The sequence below is a fragment of the Oryctolagus cuniculus genome, chromosome 3, assembly GCF_051225735.1.
Source record: "Oryctolagus cuniculus isolate XC-2025 breed Fujian yellow rabbit chromosome 3, ASM5122573v1, whole genome shotgun sequence".
In the NCBI taxonomy this organism is placed as follows: domain Eukaryota; kingdom Metazoa; phylum Chordata; class Mammalia; order Lagomorpha; family Leporidae; genus Oryctolagus; species Oryctolagus cuniculus.
Window position 1 is genome coordinate 11,940,735 of NC_142869.1, and position 26,105 is coordinate 11,966,839.

Below are 26,105 nucleotides of genomic sequence, written 5' to 3' on the forward strand. Positions count from 1 at the left end.
CAAAAGGGAGCAGAAATCAGTCTCCCCTTGGAGCTTCAGAGAGGACACAGACTAGTATGACAGGTGGTGACAAAGCCCATCACCATCTAGTGTGGCATGAGTGGGGAGAGTGAGGGGAAGGACAGGAACAAATGAAGTCAAAGAGAAGGCTGGAGCCTAGGAGGGGTTACAGAACATAGGGCTTTATAGGGCTTTTTTATAGGGTCAGATCTGAGTATTTACTCTGGATGACATGGAACAACTTGGGGGGTCTTAAGGGGAGGGAGGAAGGGAAGGAGACAAAGAAAATGAATCTGGGTTTAGTTTTAAGTGTATCACTTGCTCTGTGGTCCAGAGGGACAAGGGAAGAAGCAGGGGAATGAGCTGGGAGGCTGCTGAGTAGAGCTGGTAAGATGCTGTGGCAGATAGAGTAATGTGGAGTACTGGCTGTAGTCAGAGGTGGTCAGATTCTAGGCATATTTTAAAGATAGAGCCAACATACTGGTTGTTGGATGGGGCATAGGATACAAGAAAAAGAGACAGAGGACAGAACCAAGAGTTTTGACCTGAGCCATTGGAAGAAGGCAGTTGTCATACACTGAAATGGAGAAGGCATCAGAAGTACAGGCTCTGGGGGGAGGAAGCAGTCTTGTTGGGACATTTTAAATTTGAGGTGCCCATCAGACCAGCACATTGAGAGGTTAAGTGGACAGTGGCAGTCTACTGAAAGATTCCAAGGAGAGAGCCAGAATAGGAATGTGAATCTTGGCTTTCTCAGTTGATATGATGGTTAGTGCCAGAGAGTGCATGAGCGCTGATGGTTATCAATGACTCAGGTTGAACCACAGCCTTTCAGCTACCCGGTCCCTCAGAATACAGTCACTGCCTCTGGGTCACTTCTCTAGGGGCTGGGATGGCTCTTCTGTCCTCTCCTTATAAAAGAGGCTCAATCCATGGGCAACTTGGAGCCTAGCTATCTCCCAGAAAATCTCAGCCCTATCCTTGTCAAATGTACAAAGCACACTTGCAAAGTCTACTCAATAGGATGCTAGGCTGTTAATGCCCAGGGATTGAATGAATATGGTTGCAGTTATTAAGTAGTTTGCTATTATAGTCTTTTTAAATTCAACATTCTACAATGGTCATTTTGGGTGTGTGTTGCTACTTAAATTTCTTAATGAAGATTATAATGGTTCTGAGATATCTTTATGGTTTTGTGTGGAGTTTCTTCCCAGAGCTGACATCTTTGAGTACGCACCAGTAGTTTACTCAGGGTTATCATGGATGAAGTTCACTTAATCCACTTGTTCTAGGGCTTACCGTTTTTTAGACAGTCCATATTTCTGATGTCTTTGTTTTGTATGTGATTCTGTCCATGCAACATCTCTGCATTAAAATCATTACATTGTGGTCATACTTGAGGACCAGGATCACACCATTGGGTTCTGTGAATGGGAATGGAAAGGAAGCAGGAAGGCACAGAAAGAGCAGGAAGGAATCACAGAAAATCCCTACTGGGTGCTCTCCCACCTCCTCAGCTGCTGGTCCCTGACCACAGTAGCCACAGAATGGTAGGGAAGTAGAAAACAGAGCAGTAGACTTAGTCTTTGCTTTTTATTTTCTTTGATTGAACCAAGTTTTTGTATTCATTGCCTTGGCCAGGGAGTACTCCGTGGGGTGGGGTTTCCCATCAAGATGCTACCCTGCAAGGCACTTGGGCCTGGGGCAAGCAGACCCGGCTTCCTGTCTTCATCTCTTGACATCTGTGTACTCCGGGGTCTCCCTGAGCTTCAGTCGCATCACTTACAAAATGGATAAAACATTGTTCACCATGTGGGTTGATGGGTAAGAATTGTTTGGTAATACATTTTCAGAGCTATCAAGTACATGCCAGTGAATGAGAAGCCAGGGTCACTTCCCCTGAAGAGTTTGCAGGGCAAACTCAAGTGCTCAATCCAAACTGCCTGGGTGTTTGTTTTGGATTATGAACATGAGATTTATGGTTTCTCTTGAGAAATTGGAAGTTAATGAGCACGAAGTTAGTGTGTTCTCACTGCTGCAGTGGCTGTGCCTGTCAGGGCAATTGTAAGGCTTCCAGTCCCCACTAAGCCCAGCCACCTGTTTCCCTGGAGGTGTGGCCTCTGGGGAACCTGCGGCTGCAGTCTCTGATCCAGACTGTGTATGAGGCATCTTGTACATGTCTGGTGGAGAGGAATTTTTGTTGCTGTGAGGCTTTTGTTTTTATATTAACAAAAATCTTTAGTGACCTTGAGCCTTAGAATTGTGAAAAGTAGCCCTAAATCCCAAAGCTGCTAAGTTTTGCTCCAGGAATCTCTTTGGTTAAACATTTGTTTCGCTAGAACTTAAGCACCACAAAGGCACTGTATCCTCAGTACTCAGGGTGATGCCTGGTAACTTGTAGTTCTCGAAAATGTTTCTATGATGAAATCCAAAGCAGCAGTGGTGATTTCGCTTTCTCATGGGCTCAAATGATTCTATAGTCTGACTCTAGTACTTGAAATTCTGCATCTCTAGACCATTAGAGCAATTCTCAGTATAGTCTCCATCTCCATTGCACTCAATAATAAGCTTCCTGGCTTCCAGGATGTGGTCATTTTTTGATGGTACCATGATGTTTTTTTCAAGCATGCTACTGTAGCATTTTTTTTTATGTGAACAGCTTTCTGTCCTGATAGTTAATCCTTCAGAAGAGTATTTTTTTCTTTATCTCTTGGATGAAGTCCTAGGTGCCATACACTTGGGTGCATTCCCATTGTTACTTATGCTTAGGCATATACAATAAAATAAGAATTAAAACAACAATCCACAGTAGCACATTATGATACCTAAAGTCCCTGTTCTCTCTAACTTACCTATTTGTACTAAGAAATTTGTCCTATCCATGTTTCTGCTGTCTCACAGACATTGTTATAAACAGGATGCTGTACTGTACTGACATTCTACAGGATACTAAGCTGAGTGTGTGGAGCTATTTTTTTTTATCAACATTGAATGGCTCCCAACCATTTTATCCTGTTGTGCTTTTGCACTTGTTGTGTACAATTTTGGCATCTTCATCATTATGTGCTTTAGGCTGCCACTGAGTTTCTCTGTACTGGTGCCTCTCTTACTCTTTATAAATAGCTCACAGCTTATACATGAGTCTGAGGCAGTTAAAAAGGTAATTATACTTATTTGAACACATTGTTAGATTGTATGAAAATAAGAAAAGCAAGCAGCATCTGTGTGAGCCAAGCCGAGTTTGCTCATTTTTACCCCTGCCAGATGCCTGGCTGTGCTTTTTTATTGCTGAGGTCACTAGATATGCAAACTTAAGCTGTGTGGAGTGTTTCTGTAACAGTGTTTGATATGATGCTTAGCTTCTCCACTGTGTCAACAGTGCATTTCCAAATTGTTATGTGGTTTTAGTATTCAATGATATGTAACACTTAGAAAGCACTGTTCAAATAATCCAGTCTCAGAGAAATGCTTAGTTCAAAAGATGATGAGCTTATCAACCAAAATTAGTTATTTTTAGTTATTTACTCATTTGCAGGAGAAATATATTTGCTACAACAAAGGCCCTATTTTCCCTTCTCTCCCTAATCAGTTTCTCTTATCTCATTATTTCCATGACTTATTAATCACACACTTATCCCTAAATGTCTACCTGTAGTTCTTGTGGTTAACTTACCTTCCCTTTCTCTTTCAATTACACATTAAAAAGCCCAAGGTAATTAAACTTTTTTCATTGTAAATTTTTATTTGAGATAGTTCAAGACTCACTAGAGGTGGCACAGAGAGATCCCATATACTGTGTTCCTAACTTCCCTTAATGATATATAACCACAGGACATTGACACATTTCTATTGCTTTTAAGATTTATTTATTCATTCATTCATTTATTTTTTTAAAACTTTTACTTAATAAATATAAATTTAAAAGTACAACTTTTTTGGTTATGGGGGGACTTTTCCCCCCATAAGCACCCTCCCACCCTCAGACCACCCCATCTCCTACTCCCTCTCCCATCCCATTCTTCACCAAGATTCATTTTTAGGGATGGGACAGGGAATGGGAGATGGGATGGTCACGGGTGGAAGCGAGGTTATGGGGGGGAAAAGCTGCTATAATCCAAAAGTTGTACTTTGGAAATTTATATTTATTAAATAAAAATTTAAAAAGACTCATTTTTAATTATCTTTATATACAGAAGATCAACTTAATACATACTAAGTAAAGATTTCAACAGATTGCACCCACACAGACACACAAAGTATAATATTTATTTTTTGAAAGGCAACTTCAGAGAGAGAAAGGAGAAAACCATCCTTCCACTGGTTTACTCCCCAAATTGTAATAGCCAGGGCTGGGCCAAGCTGAAGCTAGAAGCCTAGAACTCAGTTTGGGTCTCCCACCCGGGAGGCAGGGGCCCAATTACTTAGCCATATTATACTGACATCTTCCCAGGTACATTAGTAGGGAGCTGGATCAGACGTGTAGCAGCTTAACCTGTTGTGCCACAATGCTATCCCTGACACATTTCTAATAATTCAGGTATAGGTCTTGTTCAGATTTTACCAGTTGTTAAATGCAATTAAAGAGTTTTATAAGATGGAACCCCTTGGAAAGCAGAGAAAAGAAAGAGACTGAAAATACTAAGAATCTTTAATAAGATTTGAGATGGAAGAAGAAAAAGATTAGATACACAAAAATGAGAATAACTTCTGACCCATCACGATTAATCTAATTACTTGCTTTGATTTTTTCATCAAGGGAAAACCTGGTGCCTCTGGACCACCTGGCAACAAAGGAGCAAAGGGTAACATGGTTGTACCAAGAGTTAAAGGTGAGCATGATCCATCACATAGCATCCTGTCATTTTATGAATGACTTATAGACCATTCTCTTGCACTAATTTCCCCTGTGACTATGGATCAATTCTGCATAACTTACAATTGTTGAAATTGCTTAAAAATATTCCCTATCCTCCAGAAGCTATATTAACATTGAGCTTCAACCCCTCACACATCTCTAATTTGCAAAGAGAAATGGTCCTTTGTCATAGGTTCAAATCCTCTTTGGAGTGAACTTGGGTTTGAAACAAGACCTCCTGGCTGGCGCCATGGCTCAATAGGCTGATCCTCCATCTTGTGACGCTGGCACACCAGGTTCTAGTCCCGGTCAGGGCACCGGATTCTGTCCTGGTTGCCCCTCTTCCAGGCCACCTCTCTGCTATGGCCTGGGAGTGCAGTGGAGGATGGCCCAAGTGCTTGGGCCCTGCACCCCATGGGAGACCAGGAGAAGCACCTGGCTCCTGCCATCGGATCAGCGCAGTGCGCCAGCTGCAGCGCCACTGAGGGTGAACCAACGGCAAAGGAAGACCTTTCTCTCTGTCTCTCTCTCTATCCACTCTGCCTGTCAAAAAAAAAAAAAAACACACACACACAAGACCTAGGGTTTAGTCACTGTGTTACAGTATCCTATGTTGGTCAAGGATTCTTTGGTTGTAATTGATTGAAACTAAATTTACAGTAATTTAGGGGAAGAATTAATTTATTCACTTTACTAATCAAAATGTGAAAGGTCAGATGTAGGATTTATACCAAGACAGTCTGATCATCTTATCCAGGGCTTCTACTGGCATCAGGACCTCTCTTTGCATCTTTCATATTTCCTTGAGCTGTCTATAGTTTCTCTTGCTAGACTGATTTTCTCTGGGCTGTGGAGTACATGCTCCTTGGCGACTCCAAGTTCTTACAAGCAAAGATAACAAGAGCTCTACTTTGTCAGTTCCACTTAGAACAGTAATTTCAGAAAGGATTGACTAGCTTAGGGCAAGTGTGTACCTATAGACCATAATTGTTTCCCATGGCCAGGAGAATGTTTGGCATCCCACAGGCAGGGGAAGATTCTGTGACTAGCACCTCCAGATGCCACCTCCCAGGGGAAGAACGTTTCCCCTCTGGCTTTAGAATGGCTTGTATGACTTTGGGTAACTGAAGTATTCAGGGGAAACTCTACCAACTCACACAGAGTAGAGTCCAGGCTATGGTCCCTACCTTAGTCTCCAGTTTCTTTCTACCTCATCTCCTGCTGATATGAGTTTGAATATTTTTTTAACTCTATTTCCAGGGCACAAGGGAGACAGAGGACCTGATGGGCCACCAGGATTTCCTGGGCAGCATGGACCACATGGTTGGGATGGACTTGGTGGAGAAAAGGGGGATCCAGGACCCCCAGTATGTATAATTCTTCTGCTATAGAATTTCATTTTCTTATATGGTCATACAAGTATTTTCCCCTTCTCAGTTTTCCAAGCTTCAACTCAGTAAAGTATCAACATCTTGTAAATCAGAGTCACCCTTGGCACTCTGCTACCAAAAGTTCATTAAAGATATCGCATAATGGAAATGGTCTAAAATACTCAGTGCTATTCAGCCAAAGCAAGATTTTCTATCCTCTGTCTTTGTATCATTCTCATGGTATTTATTCATTCTGGAACTCTTGTATCTTGCCAAACCCTGATGATATGCTGACTTTAGGTCTGTTTAATTGACTCTAAGGCAGATGACAGAGCACAGGATCTGATAACTAACTTCAATTCTGTTTCCTGGTTAAAAAAAAATACCTAAGGGGAAGTAGCACATAAGGATGGATGAACTAGAGCACACTTACTAAATTGATGCAATGCCTGATGGCAAATTCTACTGATAAATGATGTTTCTGTTTCTCAAACATGTATCCTGTGGAAACCGTGAGTAGGTAATAAAGGTCTGAAGCAAAGAGTATGGAGCTTGATCCGAATGCTTGGGAACTTTAAGCACCTGAGATGTGGGAAGTTATTTTTGAAAGCTTAGCAACATCACAGGAATAGAGTTAGGTGTTTTATGAATGGCAGTCTTCGGAAGGGTAGTTATCCTTCCAATTGCACAGTAAGGAAGTGGAGGCTTGGGGCATGGGACTCAAGGTTACCTATCTATCAAGGAGGTTAACTAGGAATGAAAACTACAGTCACTCTTATTCCAAAGTACATGCTTTATCTACCAGACTGCCATGCCTAGTAGAGAAACATTGAGAGTGTTGAAATAAGGAAGAACCACATTCTGATTTTTAGGAACTCCTTCAGACAGAATACATGTGAATAAGCGATGGAAACGTGGATGTTGGGTTTGATGATGTGTATACCTTTCTGACCATTTGGCTGGTGTCCAATACAGGGATGACCTCTGCTTTAGGCATGATCTTCTTTGTTTAATTCATTCTTTCACTTAAGAAACTGTTTAGAACCCAGTGTCACTGAGGAGTAATCGTCCTAATAGACTCATCAAATTTTGAAAAACCAATGTGTGTTTACAGATTTAATGGGAGAGGAATTTCTACAATACTCGCACAATACTCACTGGGGTCTTCTTAGGTTCATTGAAACAATCCAGACAAGTGTGTCATAAACCACAAGACACTCAGAAAACTAGAAAATATGAACCTCAACTTGTCAGCAGGGCAGTGTCAGGCATTCCTTGCATTTGAGAGCCCTTATTCATTCAGTTGGGACACAAGAAGTTGAGATCCACACATGGCAGATGTGGGAGCAGCCCTAACCTCAAAGCCTCATTCCCTATAATAGCTGTTATCTCCATAACACAGTTATGCGTGACCTTCAAGGGACTTACTGGTTATAGAAGCCACTACTCAAGCTTTCCCCAATAAGGACTCCACATAGACCTTTATAGCTCTCTCAGATCCAATGCAAATTTTGCAAATAGGTATCCATCATACCATAAGTTGTGTTGCTTAGGAATGTTGGAGATGTTTTATCAGTTTTTATCAGTTTCCAGAGACCAGTTAGCCAAAGGCCAACTTCTCACACAGGAGAGATGATTTGCTAGCCCTTTAACCCACTGACATGGGGAGTGATAGAATTTATGTACACACCTTCTCATAACAATCCAGGAAAACAATCTCAAACACATAAGAACATATTCAATTTGTAAGCCTATCACCTCACTTGATTTAGTTATTTCTCTATTTTATATTTGATATCAGAGAGTGGTTCTACCTAAAGTTTCTTATTCTACATTTAATACATAACTTATACATCCATATCATAGATATGTATCACACTTGTGAAATATTAGGCAGAATCTATGTTAAATGTTTTGAATTACACTAGCTACAGAGGAAATGTCTCCTGTAATTGTAGACCCTTTGGTTTTCATGTTTATAGTGATTATTTTGAATTTGCGTACTTCCAAAGATTGGTAACTGACTCATGATATAAACATTCCAGGGGGATCATGAAGATGCAGTCCCAGGTGGTAAAGGGTTTCCTGGACCTCCAGGCCCCCCTGGGGAAGCAGGAGTCATGGGGCCTCCTGGCATGGGATTTCCTGGTTCATCGGGAGAGAGAGGTCAACCAGGAGCTCCAGGCCACCCAGGCATGAGGGGTCCTGATGGCTTGAAAGGTCAGAAAGGTAATTTTGAGTATTTTTATGGCAGGATATCAAATGAAATCATGGAAGTTAAGGTGAGTCTATTCTGGGACATGTTATAGTTGTGGTATAACAGCCAAATATAATTCCACAGTCATGATTGAAGTGTTGAACATTTTCAAGCAAATAAAAGGTATATACCATAGTCATTATTTAAAGCAAATCCTTAAAATGCCAAGATATCGTCATTGTTTATTTGTTTGATATACCAAAATGCTTTTTATTCATTTCTCAGTATCAACTCATATAATTTGACTGTATTAAAAATTGCATATCTATTTGAAGTATCTTTTTCACAATCCTTGAGGTAATGATGCATCTTTTAATTTTAAAAAAAATCTATCATTTCATTTAAAAAATTGTCCAGGAAAAGTAATTTGTTAGCATTCTAGAGGGAAAACACTTTTAAATATATTCATATATGACAGTTATATAAATTTCAAACAATAAAGTGACTCTTAGGTTTATAGCTAAAGACTTTTAAGAAGATGGCAGAAAAAAAGTTTAAGATTTTTAAGACTAATAATAAGTATGTATACTTTGGGCTAAGTTGTTCATTGTAAAATTTTAGAATACAGTAAAATGTTTATATTTGGTTTGCCAACATAGAAAGACAAATTCCTTAGCATTTGATGAGATGTAAATTAATGGTCCAGAACCCAGCAAAATATTAGCATTTTTATTCATCTCGTATGTCTTTGATTTGAGATCATATAAAGCAGTATATCATGAGACATTATGGCTCTTCAAATAGTTCATGAAAAATGCATATTACAAAAAGAAATTATACATGATTGATAGCTTGAAGGGTCAGAAAGGTAATTTTGAGTATTTTTATGGCAGGATGTCAAATGAAATCATGGAAGTGAAAGTGAGTCTATTCTGGGAGATGTTATAATTGTGGTATAACAGCCAAATAAAACTAAAACTTACCTTTTAAATATTTATTTATATGAAATGCAGAGAGAGAGAAAGAGAGAGAGAGACAGAAAAAAAACACACAGAAATATGCTGCTTCACTTCCCAAATGCCCACAACAGCTAGGCAAGGCTGTGTCAGGCTGAGGCAGGAGCCTCGAACTCAAAATGAGTCTCCCATGTGAATAGCACAGACCTAAGTCATTGAGTCATTCCCTGTGGACTCTCAGGGGATGCATTAGCGGGAAGCTGGAGTCAGAAGCAGAGCCAGGACTTGAACCTAGGTTCTGTATGGTGCACGGGCATCCCAAGTGGCCGTGTTAACCACTGCACCAATCTGTTGCCTCAATAAACTTGTCTTTTAATTCCATTTTTCCCCACAGACTCTTTGAAACCCCCTAATATTATTTCCATTATAAAAGAGAAACACAGTTTTAGGAGATGCAGATGTAAAGGCACAAGCATTAATCTTGTTGGCCCCACCATCTGAAATGGGGGATGTTAATAATTATACTACCAAGTGGTTAGAAACACAGGAGACTGTGGATCCTTGGCAGACTCCCAGAGTGTTTCCCTTTTACTAATACCCAGGTCAGTCTCCTCATGTGCACAATTACCCTTCATTCAAACTAGAAGCCATGTTTTCTGATGCCACTGTTGGATGTTTGCTGTTGTTTCGTGGCTTACCAAGGTTTCTGATGCCATTCATTGTGTTAGCTGTCCATGGGCCCATACATACATTATTTTTTCCAGGTTATTAGAACAGATACTTCTCAGAATCAACATTTTCCTTAAATCCATTTTTTTGTAGCTGTCTGGATAATTGAAATTCAGATTTCAGGAAAGATCTAGAAATTTGGTATAAAAGCAGGTTAAGTGATCTAGTGATACAGAGTCTTTTCTTGTAATTGTGCATAAACATTATGAAAAAGTCCTCATGCAAGTTGTCTTTGAAAGTAACATTACATTGGCCTATCAGTTATGTGAATATTACCTTTTTTTTTTTTTAAATTCCAGGTGACACAATTCTTTGTAATATAACCTACCCTGGTAGGCCAGGCCTTCCCGGATTTGATGGACCTCCAGGTACTATCAATAAGTTACTGTGTTGCACATTTCCATAGTAGAAGAATTAGAAAGACTGATAAACCAGTAGCAAACCCTCAGCTCATTAGATCATTTCCAGAATTATTTTTAAGGTTTTGAAGCACTATGAGCCTAGGGGGAAAATTTTGTCATAATTCACTGTTGGGCTAGAGTCTACTAGTTTGAAGATACTCCAGATGGCCTTTTCAAATCTCCATGCAAAAAGTTTACTCTGATTTGAAAACATATTAATTAAGTGTTTGCCATTTCAAAGCTTTAAAACTATATCTTTGGCGGGCACTGCAGCTCACTTGGCTAATCCTCTGCCTGCGGCACCGGTACCCCGGGTTCTAGTCCTAGTTGGGGTGCCGGTGCTGTCCTGGTTGCTCCTCTTCCAGTCCAGCTCTCTGCTGTGGCCCAGAAGGCAGTGGAGGATGGCCCAAGTGCTTGGGCCCTGCACCCGCACGGGAGACCAGGAGGAAGCACCTGGCTCCTGGCTTCGGATTGGTGCAGTGCGCCAGCTGTAGCGGCCATTTGAGGGGTGAACCAATGGAAGGAAGACCTTTCTGTCTGTCTGTCTGTCTCTCTCTCTCTCTCTCTGCCTAACTCTGCCTGTCAAAAAAATAAAAAATAAAAAAAAAACACCTATATCTTCTTTCTACTCCTGTGCCCCAAGATTGATGAAAAATGACCACTTGCTTACAGATTATATGTTAGCTCTATTCTACTTTCCAAGAGAACCAATTTCCCACCAGAAGTGACCTGAAAAATGGCCACGCATCTAGGTTCCTGACTGCTTCATCCACCCCTTCATTTGAATCAATCTCTTGTTTTTAGCTGATTTAAACCCAATATCCACAGAATGAATTTTGCCCAGTTTGTTTTTATTTCTTCTGGGTTTACTTAAATGTATCCATTATTGAGTACTAGCATAGCTATTCAAGGAACTTTTCTTGTTCTACCTAAATACAAAAGCATTTAAAGGTTCTATGATGAGGGACGCTCTACTGCCTTCAATAACCACCAGTTTTCATCACACTAGTGCTGTGTGACAACCTCAAGTCTCAGTGGGTCACAAAAAGCACTTTTTTCTTCCTGATGGGTCTTCAGGTGGGTGGAGTATCAGCTGATCTGAGGTGGTCTATTGGCTTAGTCTCTGGCTCCAGGTTACATTTGGGTCTGCAACATGCATCCCATTTTGGGGTCAGGATGTGTCCTTTTCATGAGATTGCGGAGATACACGAGGGCAGGCTCAGCTTCAACAGGTCACTTCACATCTCAGATTGCATAATGGTCATTTGTATCCCACTGGCCAAAGCAAGTCACATGACTGAGCCCCAGGTCAAAGGACAGGAAAATACAGTCCACCCTTCCCAAGGCAAAGGCAAGAGTGTGGCAGCACAATTTTATATCAACAGAATGAAGGATTACTGGCCTACTGATTGTTCATTTTTACTTTTACTGGTATCTTGCCATGGTTGGATAAAAAAAACTTGATTACTTTCAGAGGTTTTATTCTCAAGGAAATTAAACCTCAAACTTTATATTTGTAACTTCTTTGAGATTCATCATTTACAAAATCCTAAAATCACAAGTTTTTTGAACTCAGTTCCTTTTGTAGGTACTTATAGTCAACACTGTGTTCAAAGATAAATTCACTACAAAGCCAGGAAATTGATTTTGGCCTCTACTCTGGTGCTTTCTGGTCAGGTTAGACCAGAACTGGCCAGAACCCTTGCCTTCCTACAGGGACAGACTAAGCTTGCAGATTTGTGTTTGGGATCTAGTGTGGGAAGGTGGTACACATGCCAGAGGTTTCAGGAAGAATCCTTCCTGATGCGGTTTCTGAGAAATGACCCTGACAAAACCACTCTCCATCAAATATTTATTTAGAGCATATGCTCATAACATGATCTGGTAAACCAGGATTGGCAGCATTGCTACTTGCACAAAAGGGAAATAATCTAAAAAGGCAGCAGGGGCTTTGCTTTTGAATCTCATTTGTTCCCAGTTGAGTTGTGTTTAACTGAGTCTGGGTTTTGTTGTTATTGTGTAGGTCTGAAAGGGTTCCCAGGGTTCCCTGGTGCTCCTGGGCCGAGATGCTTGGATGGACAGAAAGGCCGGCGTGGCCCTCCAGGAAGGTCAGAAATACCAGGTCCACCCGGTAAGTGGAATGCTTTTCCTGCTTTGGGACTACCAGCCACTTTAAAATATTTCTGAAAGGGCATAATTTTTATAAGGAAACGGCCCAGAGATCTTCACATATTGGGAAAATGGTTTTTATTTTGGTAAAGAGAGAGAGAGACAGAGAGAGACATATAGGGAGATCTTCCATCTGCTGGTTCATTCTCCAAGTATCTACAACAGCCAGTTCTGGGCCAGAACTAAGCCAGAAGCCAGGACTTCCATCCAGGTTTCTGGCATGAGTGGCAGGGATCAAAGTACTTGAGTTATCACCTACTGCCTCCCAGTGTGCTCAAAGCTGGAGCAGAGGTGGAGGCAAGACTCTATCTCAGGCACTCCAATATGGGGTGTCGGCATTCGAAGCAGCAGCTTAACCTGCTGACCCACAACCCCTGCCCATTTTGCTGTCTTGTGATAACTCGAATATTATCATAGCTTTATGTTTCCTAGAAGTACAAGTTATAAGCTGTTACTAGTGTACCATGTTCTTCAAACTGCTCAGTCTAGGCAGCATGTATAGCAGAGAGTGCAAGCTTAATTAGGGAAGCATCAGTTTATCTTTGTATAAAATGGGGCAAAAATAGCACTGCTCATTAAGCTGCTCTGAGTTTTAGTAATATTCCTGTAATTTTTAGAAATGGATCTTTCTCAATGTATTCATACACACACACACACACACACACACATTATACCTGTACATGTAACAACTTAAAAACTTGTTTTGTTAAATAGGTTTTCGTGGTGATGTGGGAGATCCAGGTTTTGGAGGTGAAAAGGGGTCCTCTCCTGATGGGCCCCCAGGCCCTCCAGGGCCATCTGGCATGAATGGTCAGAAAGGAATCCCAGGAGACTCTGCGTTTGGTCACCCAGGCCCCCCAGGAATCAGGGGTCTTCCAGGAGAGCCAGGGACTAAAGGACCCAAAGGTCATCCAGGACATTCCGGGGCTGAAGGTATGAGGGCTCAGCTGTCCACAAATTCAACCAACATTGGATCAAAAATATGCTTTAAAAAAATTACACCTGTACTGATCATGCACAGATTTTTTCTTGTCATTATTCATAGATAGCACAGTATCACAACTATTTACATAGTATTTATATTATATGTATATTATAAGTATATTATATGTATATTATAAGTAATATACAGATGATTTAAGTTATATAGGATGATGTACATAAGTTGTAAGCAAATTATAGGCCATTTATTTGAGGGGCTTAAATCCTCAGATTTTGGTATCTGCACGGTGTCCTGGTACCAACTTTGCTCAAGGATCTTACATGGCAACTTGTAAGTCCAGATATTCACATTCAGTTACACAACAACATGGGAAGTAACAAGATAACACATATGCAAGTCAATAAAAATAATTTTGACCCAAGTTATCCCACTGTTTCACTTGCAAAATGTACTAAGGGAAGTGGTTGGCAGGAGAAAAATATTATAGATAGGAAAATAATGTTGGAGTAATATCTCCAGCAGAGGAAAAATTGGAAATAATAGAGAGTTAAGTAACACACACACACAAACACCGGAATACTTTTTACATACTTGTAAAGATGACAATACATAAAGATTATCTATAGATTAACATGCAATGTTAAATAATTCAGAAATTGTGCATTGTAATTACTATTTTGAAAATGTAAACATACAAAACAAAGTACATGAAAAATGAAAAAATAAAATAGGTTCTTAGATTACGATGTAGAATTAATTATGGAAGATTTATTTTTCCTTCTGAAGATTATGACGCTGTCTTTCCAACAAACAGAAATTTGAGAGTGCAAATGATGAAATCTCTTACAAAATGTGGATTCATACAGTACAAACAAATTTGCCAATATCGTTAAAATTTGGTGTAAGGCCTGTTACAATATTAGAGGTTAATTAAAATCAGGTTTCTTATTTGCACAGGAAACTTCTTTGTAATCCACATAACCTTCTCAAGGAACTTAGCAATTTGAGATATTTTCCATTCATCTGGAGCTCACTAGATGTATGATTAAAAAAAGAAAAAACTCATTCAGAGATTTAACTCATTTGAGCCCTGAGTCAGTATCACAATATTTACTTCCAGTATTGATATGCATGAATCACTTGCTGTAGGCGTCTGCACAGCTTTATACCATGAGTGTCTTGGAAAGCTTGTATCCTTTCAGGGGCAGCTGGCCTTCCAGGATTGCCGGGGCTCAAGGGTCCCAAAGGCAGAGAAGGTAGAACTGGATTTCCAGGGGTCCCAGGAATACCTGGCCATTCCTGTGAAAGAGGCACTCCAGGGATTCCAGGACAACCAGGTCTCCCCGGTGCTCCAGGCAGTCCAGGTAAGTGACAACTGGGAAGGCTCTGGAGTTGACCTCACCTGCAGAGAGCTCACCTCTTGCTTTCCCCAGGATGCTGGCAGAAGCAAGAGTCCTAGGTCAGAGACAAAGGACTTTGTTCCCATCAGTTCCTTGTTGGTTTGTGTCATTTCCTCATAGCATGTAAGTTCCATGGGGGTGACGTAAGTGGAGCTCGCTGGGTGTCACTGGTGCGTTGGGTTGCATTCTCTGGGAGGAGCACTGAACTGTAAACTGGAAGTTTACAGCAGCCTGCAAGAAGCCTGCCTTATATTTGGGGGGAGGCACTATATCATCTGTCAAAATCATTCATTATAAGTACAACCTTGAGAAATAGCCTGGTGAAAAGCATTAGGACCTTGCATTCTTGGCATACCCAGCAAAGTCAGGTAGGAGTGAGAGAGATCTATGAAGGCGTCTCTCAGCACAAAGTATTAAATGACTGTCTTAGTCCATTTGGGTTGCTCTTACAAAAGACTAGGCAATTTATAAACAGAAAGGCAAAGGTTCCAAGATGGCAGAATAGTGACAAGATGGTCCGACTCATGCAGGGCAACATAAATATTTAAAAAGGGGAGAAAGTACATACCTAAGGTAAAACCATGGGAAATCTGCAGTAGGAAACCCAGCAAAAACAATAGAGATAGTCCAGGTCCATACCGAAAGAGCAACTACACATCAAAAAAACAGCAGTCACTTAGCCATGGGAAGGAGAAAGCTGGCCCTGGCAGACCAGGTGAGAGGGAAATCCACAGGCCCATGGTGCTGCAGATAGCAGCAGGAGGGAGAGTTTGGTGAAATGCTTTTGAAGTTCCATGTGAGCCCCTTGGGACAGCATACAGGAAGAGAAGATAGATAGATAGATAGATAGATAGATAGATAGATAGATAGATAGATAGAGCGAGCACCGCTCTTGCCTTCCCCCCAGTCATTTTTTTTCTTTTTTTTGGGGGGGAGGGGGCGGTGCACAGGCAGGTGGCTGAGATTCCCACCTCCCGTGCATGTGCCCCACAATAGTGGGGGATGCCTCACCCACCACCCAAACAGCGAGGGCCACAACAATTCAGAAGAATTTCTTCCCTATCCACACAATCTATAGCCCACCAGCTGTACTGCACCAGTTTCCCAGCAACAGGAGGGGAGGGGGGAACCCCCCCCATGGAAATCTACCTGAGCACAACCATAGAGCAGTGAGGACTCCAGTGGGTGGGGATCTGTGCACCCATGATCCACAGACCTAACCAGAGACAAAACCCACCCTGGGATCTGAGTCTGAGAAAACAGTCACTGATAAGAGGAGGCAAAGTATGGCTAGGCCCTGAGCAACTACAGAGCACTTCCGGCACCACCCAAGCTCCTTGGTTACCTATAGCAGCTCGTAACAGAGGAACGAACATCACAGGAAAGACTCCACAGATCAAGCAGTGCAAATGAGTGCTGGGCACACCAGGGACTGACACCAGGGTGTACTATAGCTGTGAGGAGAAGGGCAGGTCACACCAACAGAGGTGGCCATTCTCCTCCATCCAGATAACCAGAAGAGAGCTACCAAGCCCAAGGGGGTCTTACCTTGGATACTTGCTCCATCCTGGAATACTGAACAGAGCACCCTGGCCTGACCCAGCACACACCATATGGTATTCATGAAAGCATAGGCATCCCACTAAGCCACAGAGACACAGAATGAATAAAAGCACAAGACAATAAAAACATACATAAATGTTGAAAGACAAAGGAAAAAATTTAAATAAGAATAAGGAAGACACTATGAGCTTCCCAAAGGAACACCACAACATTTCAATATTAGAAGGTGAGGATGGGGGCCTGTGATGTGGCTTAGCGGGTAAAGCTGCCACCTGAAGTGCCAGCATCCCATAAGGGCACTGGTTCAAGTCCTGGCTGCTCCACTTCTATCCAGCTCTCTGCTATGGCATGGGAAAGCAGTGGAAGATGGCCCAAGTGCTTGGGCCCCTGCACCCACGTGGGAGAACCAGAAGAACCTCCTGGCTCCTGGCTTCAGATCGGCATAGCTCCAGCCACTGCAGCCATCTGAGGAGTGAACCAGTGGATAGAAGATCTCTCTCTCTCTTTCATTCTCTCTCTCTCTCTGCCTCTCCTCTCTCTGTGTAACTCTGACTTTCAAATAAAAAGTAAGTCTTTAAAAAAAAAAAATAAAGTGAGGATGAAGGGATTGAGGAAATGCCAGAAATGGAATTCATAAAACAAATTATTGAATTACTTAAAAGCAATCAGAAACAAATTAATGAACTAAAGAAAAATATACATAATATGTATGAAAATTTTTCCCATGAAATTCAGATATTAAAGAGAAATAAGAATGAAATAATAGAAATGAAGAATTCAATAGGTCAAATAAAAATGCAGTGGAAAGTCTTAAAAACAGAGTAGGTGAGGAAGAAGAAAGAATATCCAAACTAGAAGACAAATCTCTAGAAATTTTATAGTCAGACAAAAACAAGTAGAAGAAATTAGAAAACTAAAAAACACTGTTGGAGATCTACAAGATACTATCAAAGGAGCCAACATTTGAGTCCTAGGAGTTCCTGAAGATGTGGAAGAGAGAAAAGATTAGAAGGCTTAGTAATAACAGAAAACCTCTGAAATTTGGAGAAAGAAAGTGTCATCCAAGTACAAGAAGCACATAGAACTCCCAATAGACACTTTGTAGTAAAACTCTCCATAGTAAAACATAAAGAAACGACTCTAAAATATGCACGAGAGAAATCTCAGATTACACTCAGAGGAAACCCAATTAGACTCACAGAAGACTTCCCATCAGAAACCCCACAGGCTAGGGGAGAATGGTGATATAGAATCCAAGTCTTAAGAGAAAAAAACTGTCAAACCAGAATACTGTATTCTGCAAAACTCTCATAAAGGAATTAAGGTGAAACAAAGACCTCCCATAACAAACAGAAATTGAAAGAATTTGTCACTACCCACCCAGCCCTAGAAAAGATGCTCAAGGATGTGCTACATACAGATACACAGAAACAGGAACATGAATACAAAAGAAGGTGAAGACAGAAAATCACCCAGTAAAAGTAAAAAAACCAAAGTAAAAGATAGGACTCCTTTTGGAAAAACAGCAGGGCAAAGTTGTTACTTCACAATTTTTAACCTGATTGTAAATGACTTCAACTCTCCAGCTAAAAGACACAGACTGGCTGAATGAATAAAAAACAAAACCCATCTATTTGCTGCCTACAAGAAACACATGCTGAGTGAATTAAGCCAGTCCCAAAGGGACAAATATCATATGTTCTCCCTGATAGGTGACAACTAACTGAGCACCACAGGGGAAACTTGTTGAAGTGAAATGGACACTATGAGAAACAGTGACTTGATCAGCTCTTGTCCTGACTGTTGATGTACAATGTAATACTTTATCCATTTTAGTATTTTTTTTTTGTTCTAGTACCATTGGTTGAACTCTGTAATTAACACACAGTTATTCTTAGGTGTTTAAATTTTAACTGAAAAGTGATCCCTGTTAGGAATTTGGAAAACATTATGCTGAGTGAAATAAGCCAATCCCAAAGGGACAAATACCACTTGTTCTCCCTGATAGGTGACAACTAACTGAGCACCAAAAAGGAAACCTGTTAAAGTGAAATGAACACTATGAGAAACAGTGACTTGATCAGCCCTCACCCTGACTGTTGATGAGCAACTTAATATGTTATCCTTCTTAGTATTTTTTTGTTTGTTCTACTTAATACTTTTGGTTGAATACTGTAATCAATACACAATTATTCTTTTTTTTTTTTTTTCTTTTTTTTTTTTTTATCTTTTATTTAATGAATATAAATTTCCAAAGTACGTCTCATGGGTTACAATGGCTTTCCCCCCCATACCCTCCCTCCCACCCACCACCCTCCCCTTTCCCACTCCCTCTCCCCTTCCATTCACATCAAGATTCATTTTCGATTATCTTAGTATACAGAAGATCAGCTTATTATACCTTAAGTAAGGATTTCAACAGTTTGTTCCCACACAGAAACATAAAGTGAAAAATAATAGATGATTTTTTTTAAATGATGATGAAATCAGATCAGACCTATTGTCATGTTTAATCCCAGTGAGAGTCAAGTTGGGAATTGATAGTTTCTTTTTTTTTTTTTTTTTTTTTTAACAGAAGATCAGTTTAGTGTACATTAAGTAAAGATTTCAACAGTTTGCACCCCCATAGAAACACAAAGTGAAATATACTGTTTGAGTACTCGTTATAGCATTAAGCCTCAGTGTACAGCACATTAAGGACAGAGATCCTACATGAGGAGTAAGTGCACAGTGACTCCTGTTGTTGACTTTACAAATTGACACTCCTGTTTATGGCATCAGTAATCTCCCCATGCATCAGTCATGAGTTTCCAAGGCTATGGAAGCCCCTTGAGTTCTCCGACTCTTATCTTGTTTAGACAAGGTCATAGTCAAAGTGGAGGTTCTCTCCTCCCTTCAGAGAAAGGCACCTCCCTCTTTGAAGACCTGTTCTTTCCACTGGGATCTCACTCACAGAGATCTTTTTGCCAGAGTGTCTTGGCTTTCCATGCCTGAAATACTCTCATGGGCTTTTCAGCCAGATCCGAGTGCCTTTAGGGCTGATTCTGAGGCCAGAGTGCTATTTAGGACATCCGCCATTCTATGAGTCTGCTGAGTATCTCACTTCCCATGTTGGATCACTCTCCCCTTTATTTATTCTATCGGTTAGAATACACAATTATTCTTATGTGCTGAAACTTAACTGAAAAGTGATCACTGTTAAATATAAGAGTGGGAATAAGAGAGGGAAGAGATGTGCAATTCGGGACATGCTCAAGCTGACTTACCTCAAACAGTAGAGTTAGAAACATACCAGGGGATTTGAATTCAATCCCATCAAGGTGGCATGTACCAATGCCATCTCACTAGTCCCATTGATCAATTTCTGTTCACAATTGATCATAATGATAGGACTAAGAACCAAAGAGATCACATAAACAAGAATAGTGTCTGCAAATACTAGCTGATAGAATAAAAAGGGAGAGAACGATCCAACATGGGAAGTGCAGACCCATAGAATGGCAGATGTCCTAAACAGCACTCTGGCCTCAGAATCATCCCTTAAGGCATGCGGATCCAGCTGAAAAGCCCATGAGAGCATTTCAGGCATGGAAAGCCAATACACTCTGGGAAAAAAAAAAAAAACCTAAATGAAAGATCTCCATGAGTGAGATCCCAGTGGAAAGAACGGGTCATCAAAGAAGGAGGTACCTTTCTCTGAAGGGAGGAGAGAACTTCCACTTTGACCATGGCCTTGTCTAAATATGATCAGAGTCGGTGAACTCAGGGGGCTCCATAGCCTTGGCAGCTCATGACAAGAGCCTAGGGAGATTACTGATGCCATAAACAAGAGTGTCAAATTGTTAAGTCAACAACAGGAGTCACTGTGCACTTACTCCTCATGTAGGATCTTTGTCCTTAGTGAGCTGTACATTGAGATTTAATGCTATAACTAGTACTCAAACAGTATTTTTTCACTTTATGTTTTTGTGTGGGAGCAAACTGTTGAAATCTTTACTTAATGTATGCTAAACTGATCTTCTGTATATAAAGAGAATCAAAAATGAATCTTGATGTGAATGGAAAGGGAGAGGGAGTGGGAAAGGGGAGGGTTGCGGGTGGGAGGGACGTTATGGGGGGGAAGCCATTGTAATCTATAAGCTGTACTTTGGAAATTTATATTCATTAAATAAAAGTTAAAAGAAAACACATCTCACCAACAAAAATACATGCAGACTGAAAGTGAAAGGATGGAAAAAGATACTCCATGTTAACACAAACCAAAAAAGAACTGGGTAGCAATCCTAATATCAAACAAAATAGACTTTAACACAAAAACTGTTAAAAGAGACAAAGAAGGGCTCTATATAATGATTAAGGGATCAATTCAACAGGAAGATGTGTCTATAATAAATGTATATGCACCTAATTACAGGGCACTTGGCTATTTAAAAGAAATATTAATATATTTAAAGGGGGACATGGACTCAAATACAATAGTAATGGGGGACAATACGCCACTCTCTGCAATGGACTGATCAACCAGACAGAAAATCAGCAAGGAAACAATAGAGTTGATTGACACTGTAGACCAAATGATCCTATCAGATAGCTATACAGAGCTTTCCATACTACAGCTGCAGAATACACATTCTTCTCAGCAGTGCATGGAATTTTCTCTAGGACTGAACACATGGTAAGCCATAAAGCAAGTCTCAGCAAATTCAAACATTGAAATCATATCATGCCCGTGCCGCGGCTTACTAGGCTAATCCTCTGCCTAGCGAGGGTTCCATAGTCCCAGTCGGGGCACCGGATTCTGTCCTGGTTGCCCCTCTTCCAGGCCAACTCTCTGCTGTGGCCAGGGAGTGCAGTGGAGGATGGCCCAAGTACTTGGTCCCTGCACCCCATGGGAGACCAGGATAAATACCTGGCTCCTGCCATCAGATCAGCACGGTGCGCTGGCCGCAGCTCACCGGCCGTGGCGGCCATTGGAGGGTGAACCAAAGGCAAAGGAAGACCTTTCTCTCTGTCTCTCTCTCTCTCACTGTCCACTCTGCTGTCAAAAATGGAAATCCTATCATGTGTCTTCTCAGACCACAATGGAATGAAGCTGAAAATAAGCAGCTCAGGACTCTCTAGATCATATGCAAACACTTGGAGACTCAACAACATGCTCCTGAATGAACAGTGGGTCATCGAAGAAGAGCTGGTTTTTTGAAAAAAAAAAAAAAAAAACTAAAATTGACAAACCATTGGCCCACTAACCAAAAAAGGAGGGAGAATAAAATTAGAGATGAAAAAAGGAAATATAACAACAGGCACTATAGAAATAAAATCATCAGATATTACTAAAAAGAGCTGTACACCAACAAAAGGGAAATGAGAAGAAATGGATAGATTCCTGGACACATATGACCTACCTAAAATAAGCCATGATTACATAGAAAACCTAAACAGACCAATAACCGAAACAGAACTCGAATCAGTAATAAAGACCCTCCCAACAAAGTAAAGCCCAGGACTGGATGGATTCACTACTGAATTCTACCAAGCAGTTAAAGAAGAACTAATTCCAATTCTTCTCAAGCTATTCAAAACAACTGAAAGGCAGGGAATCCTCCCAAATTCTTTCTATGAAGCCAGCATCACCTTAATTCCTAAACCTGAAAGTTGTCTTTGAAAAGGAGCAAGGACAATCTCTTCAACAAATGGTGATGGGAAAACTAGTTCACCACATGAAGAAGCATGAAGCAAGACCCCTACCTTACACCATTCACTAAAATCCACTCAAAATGTACTAAAGACCTAAATCTGCAACCCGACACCATAAAATTATTAAGAAACATTGGGTAAATGCAACAAGACATTGGCATAGACAAAGAGTTTTTGGAAACGACCCCAGAGACATATAGGCAATCAAAGCCAACATTGACAAATGGGATTACATCAAATTGAGAATCTTCGGTACTGCAAAAGAAACAATTTGCATAGTTAAGATGCAATGGACACAATGGGAGAAAATATTTGCAAACTATACAACTGATAAAGGATTTTTTAATTTTTTTTTGCCTTTTATTTTTTATACAGTAAATATAAATTTCCAAAGTAGTTTATGGAATACAATGACTCCCCCCCATAACTTCCCTCCCACTCGCACCCCTCCCATCTCCCGCTCTCTCTCCCATTCCATTCACATCAAGATTCATTTTCAATTATCTATATACAGAAAATTGATTTAGTATATATTAAGTAAAGATTTCATCAGTTTGCACCCACACAGAAACACGAAGTGTAAAATACTGTTTCAGTACTAGTTATAGCATTACTTCACATTGGACAACACATTGAGGACAGATCCCACATGAGAAGTAAGTACACAGTGACTCCTGTTGTTGACTTAACAATTTGACACTCTTGTTTATGGCGTCAGTAATCTCCCTAGGCTCTAGTCATGAATTGCCAAGGCTATGGAAGCCTTTTGAGTTCACTGACTTCGATCTTATTCAGACAGGGTCATAGTTAAGTGGAAATTCTCTCCTCCCTTCAGAGAAAGGTACCTCATTCTTTGATGGCCCTGTTCTTTCCACTGGGATCTCACTCACAGAGATCTTTCATTTAGGTCTTCTTCTTTCTTCTCCTCCTCCTCCTCCTCCTCCTCCCCCTCCTCCTCCTCCTCCTCCTCCTCCTCCTCTGGGTAAATTCCAGAATATATAAGGAGATCAAGAAACTCAACAACAACAAAACAATGTAGTTATGAAATGAGCAATGTACTTACACAGACATTTTTCAAAAGTGGAAATCCAAATGGTAAATAGACAAATGAAAAAATTCTCAGGATCACTAGCTGTCAGGGAAATGCAAATCAAAAGCACAATGAGGTTTCACTTCACCCTAGTTAAATGGATTTCATACAGAAATCAACAAATAGCAAATGCTGGTGAGGATGTGGGGGAAATAGGTACCGTATCCACTGTTAATGTGAATGTAAACTGGTAAAGCCACTATCAAAGCCAGTATGCAGATACCTCAGAAACTTGAATATAGACCTACCAGATGACCCAGCCATCCCACTCCTGGGAATCTACCCACTGGAAATGAAAGCAGCATGTGAAAGAGCTAGCTGTACCTCCATTTTTACTGCAGCTCAATTCACAATAGCAAAGACATGGAATCAACCCAAATGCCCATCAGCTGAAGACTGGATAAAGAAATCATGTGATATGTACACCATGGGATACTATACAGCAGTAAAAATAAATGAAATCCAATCATTTGCAACAAAATGGATGAATCTGGAAAGCATTATACTTAAATAAGCTACTTCCAAAGGGACAAATTCTACATGTTCTCCCTGACCTGTGATAACTAATAGGGCACCTAAAAGGCAACCTGTAGAAATGAAATTGACACTTTGAGAAGCAATGACTTTGAACGTCCCTTATCTTGATTGTTGAGGAACAGCTTTTTATTTTTTATTTTTGTTTTTCTTTTTGTTTATCATATCTTCTTTATCTTTTTTCTTTCATACTAATCATTGAACTCTTTCCTTAACATAGTTAACCAGATGTGTATAAAGTTAATTGAAAATATATCTTAGTAAAAAATAAGAGTGAGAATAAGAAAGCAAAGAGGAAGGGGGATGGGAATGTGAGTGGAGGGTGGGCACAGTAGGAAGAAGTAAAAAGATCCTAAAGTTGTAATTGTGAAATGTATGAAGTTTGTAACTGCTTATCAGTATAGTTCTGCATATATTCCTATGAATTACTTATAAGGGTACAGTTTAAAAACTTGATATGGGACCCCAAATTCCCTTTTGCTGGCTGGTAAAAATAGCAGATTAATTATTATAGAGATCAAATGGATGGGATTAAGTGGTCAAGTGACCATATAGATAGGATCAAGTGTTCAAGTGATCATATAAATATGACTAAGTGTGTGGAAATAATAATAGAATTAAAAAGGAGTGAAATGCTCCATCATGAGAAACAGTCCACAGAGCAGACTCATGTATGACAATCACTTTAAGTAGCACTCCAACCTCAGAATCAGCCCTTTAGGCATTCTGGTCTGGTTGAAAAGCCCAGGGGAGCATTTCAGGCATGGAAAACCAAGACACTGTGGCAAAAACATGTTCTACATAAAAGACCTCTGTGGGTGAGACTCCGGTGGAAAAAGTGGCCACCAAAGAAGGATGTACTTTTCTCTGAAGGCAGTAGAGACCTTCCACTTTGCTGATGGCCTTATCGAGCTAGTGGATCCAAAAGGCTTCCATAACCTAGGCAGCTCATGTCAAGAGCCTTGGATGATCACTGGCATCATACATAAGTGTTAGTTGTTAAATAAACAACAAGAGTCACTGTGCAGTAACTTCCCATGCAAAATATCTGTCCCCAAAGAGTTGTATTATGAGACTTAATAGTAACACTTGTTCTCAAGGATTACTTCCTTTTAGTGTATTAAGTGGAGGATATTCTTATGTCTCATAGTTATGTCTAAGAGCTTGTAAAAGATATATCATTCTTGGGTTCTTCTTTAAAGATAATTAAGTTTCTAAAAGGAAAGAAGGGGGAGGAATGAAGGGAAAAGAAGAAGGGGGAAAAAAGGAAGATCACCTTTGAGATGCAATAACTTTGAACTGCCCTTATCTGGACTGTTGAGGAACAGTTTTTTTTTCTTTCTTTCTTTTTCTTTCTCAGACTAAGCATTGAACACTCTACCTAGAATAAAGTTAGTCCTCTGCATATAAATTTAAATGAAAATAAATCTTAGTGAAAAACAGGACAGGGAACAGGAGAGGGAAGAAGAGGGATGGGAGAGTGGATAGGAGGGCAGAATTAGTGGGAATAATTACCGTGTTCCTAATGTTGTAATTACAAGACACATACATACATAATACATACACACATACAGAAAGGCACTTCTTACAGCTCAGGAGGCTGGGACGTCCAAGATCAAGGCTCCAGATGATCTGGTGTCTGGTGAGGAATCATGCCTCATAGATGGCACCTGATGATCATTTCAACATATGAACAGGATGGTAGAGGTAGGGTCCACGTAGGAAGTACATTCACACCATAGCAGGGCTATTTCCAATATGATCTTCATTTCACCATTCAGATTGTCGACTCTGCTATTCAAATCTGATTGCTTTTATCCTTAGGCAGGAATATGGCCACTGGAAAAAAGTCAAAACAAGATTGGGATAAAACTTGCCTCTACAACTCTATTTTGAGTACCAATAATCCTACAATTCTTTCATCACAGTTAATGGCCTGGCTGAGATTCTCTTGGCCAGAGCCTCAGAAAGTGCTGGGAAAGTTTTCTTCTTTTAGTCTTTCTCACTCAAGAAAGAAGATTTGTGTCCTTCGCCTCTAAGCCTTTTTTAAATCAAAAATATCTTTATAATCTTGATATTTCCTCCTGGGATATATTTATTCAGATGATCTGCTTTTCTTTTTATGGCATCCAGAAAAATATTTTCTTAGGTGTTAAGTTGCTACTGTTATTTTAGTCAATCAATAGTGTTTTATGTTTGTTTAA

The 26,105-nt window shown here is 40.3% G+C and overlaps 2 protein-coding genes across 7 annotated transcripts in view; one reads left to right on the top strand and one right to left on the bottom strand.

Annotated features, from left to right (window-relative positions):
- Positions 1 to 26,105, top strand: part of COL4A4 (collagen type IV alpha 4 chain) — a 184,696-nt gene that overhangs the window by 110,983 nt on the left and 47,608 nt on the right. For all 6 annotated transcript variants that reach the window (XM_070070110.2, XM_089328924.1, XM_070070107.2 and 3 more), the window contains 7 exons: positions 4,757 to 4,829; positions 6,116 to 6,222; positions 8,271 to 8,454; positions 10,407 to 10,475; positions 12,532 to 12,639; positions 13,392 to 13,610; positions 14,823 to 14,984. In XM_070070110.2, coding sequence (XP_069926211.2) covers positions 4,757 to 4,829; positions 6,116 to 6,222; positions 8,271 to 8,454; positions 10,407 to 10,475; positions 12,532 to 12,639; positions 13,392 to 13,610; positions 14,823 to 14,984 — 922 coding nt within the window. The remainder of the gene's footprint in view (positions 1 to 4,756; positions 4,830 to 6,115; positions 6,223 to 8,270; positions 8,455 to 10,406; positions 10,476 to 12,531; positions 12,640 to 13,391; positions 13,611 to 14,822; positions 14,985 to 26,105) is intronic.
- RHBDD1 (rhomboid domain containing 1) overlaps positions 24,009 to 26,105 on the bottom strand; it is a 224,936-nt gene continuing 222,839 nt past the window's right edge. The window contains exon 12 of the transcript XR_016231410.1: positions 24,009 to 25,740. The gene's annotated coding sequence lies outside the window, so the exon portion shown is untranslated. The remainder of the gene's footprint in view (positions 25,741 to 26,105) is intronic.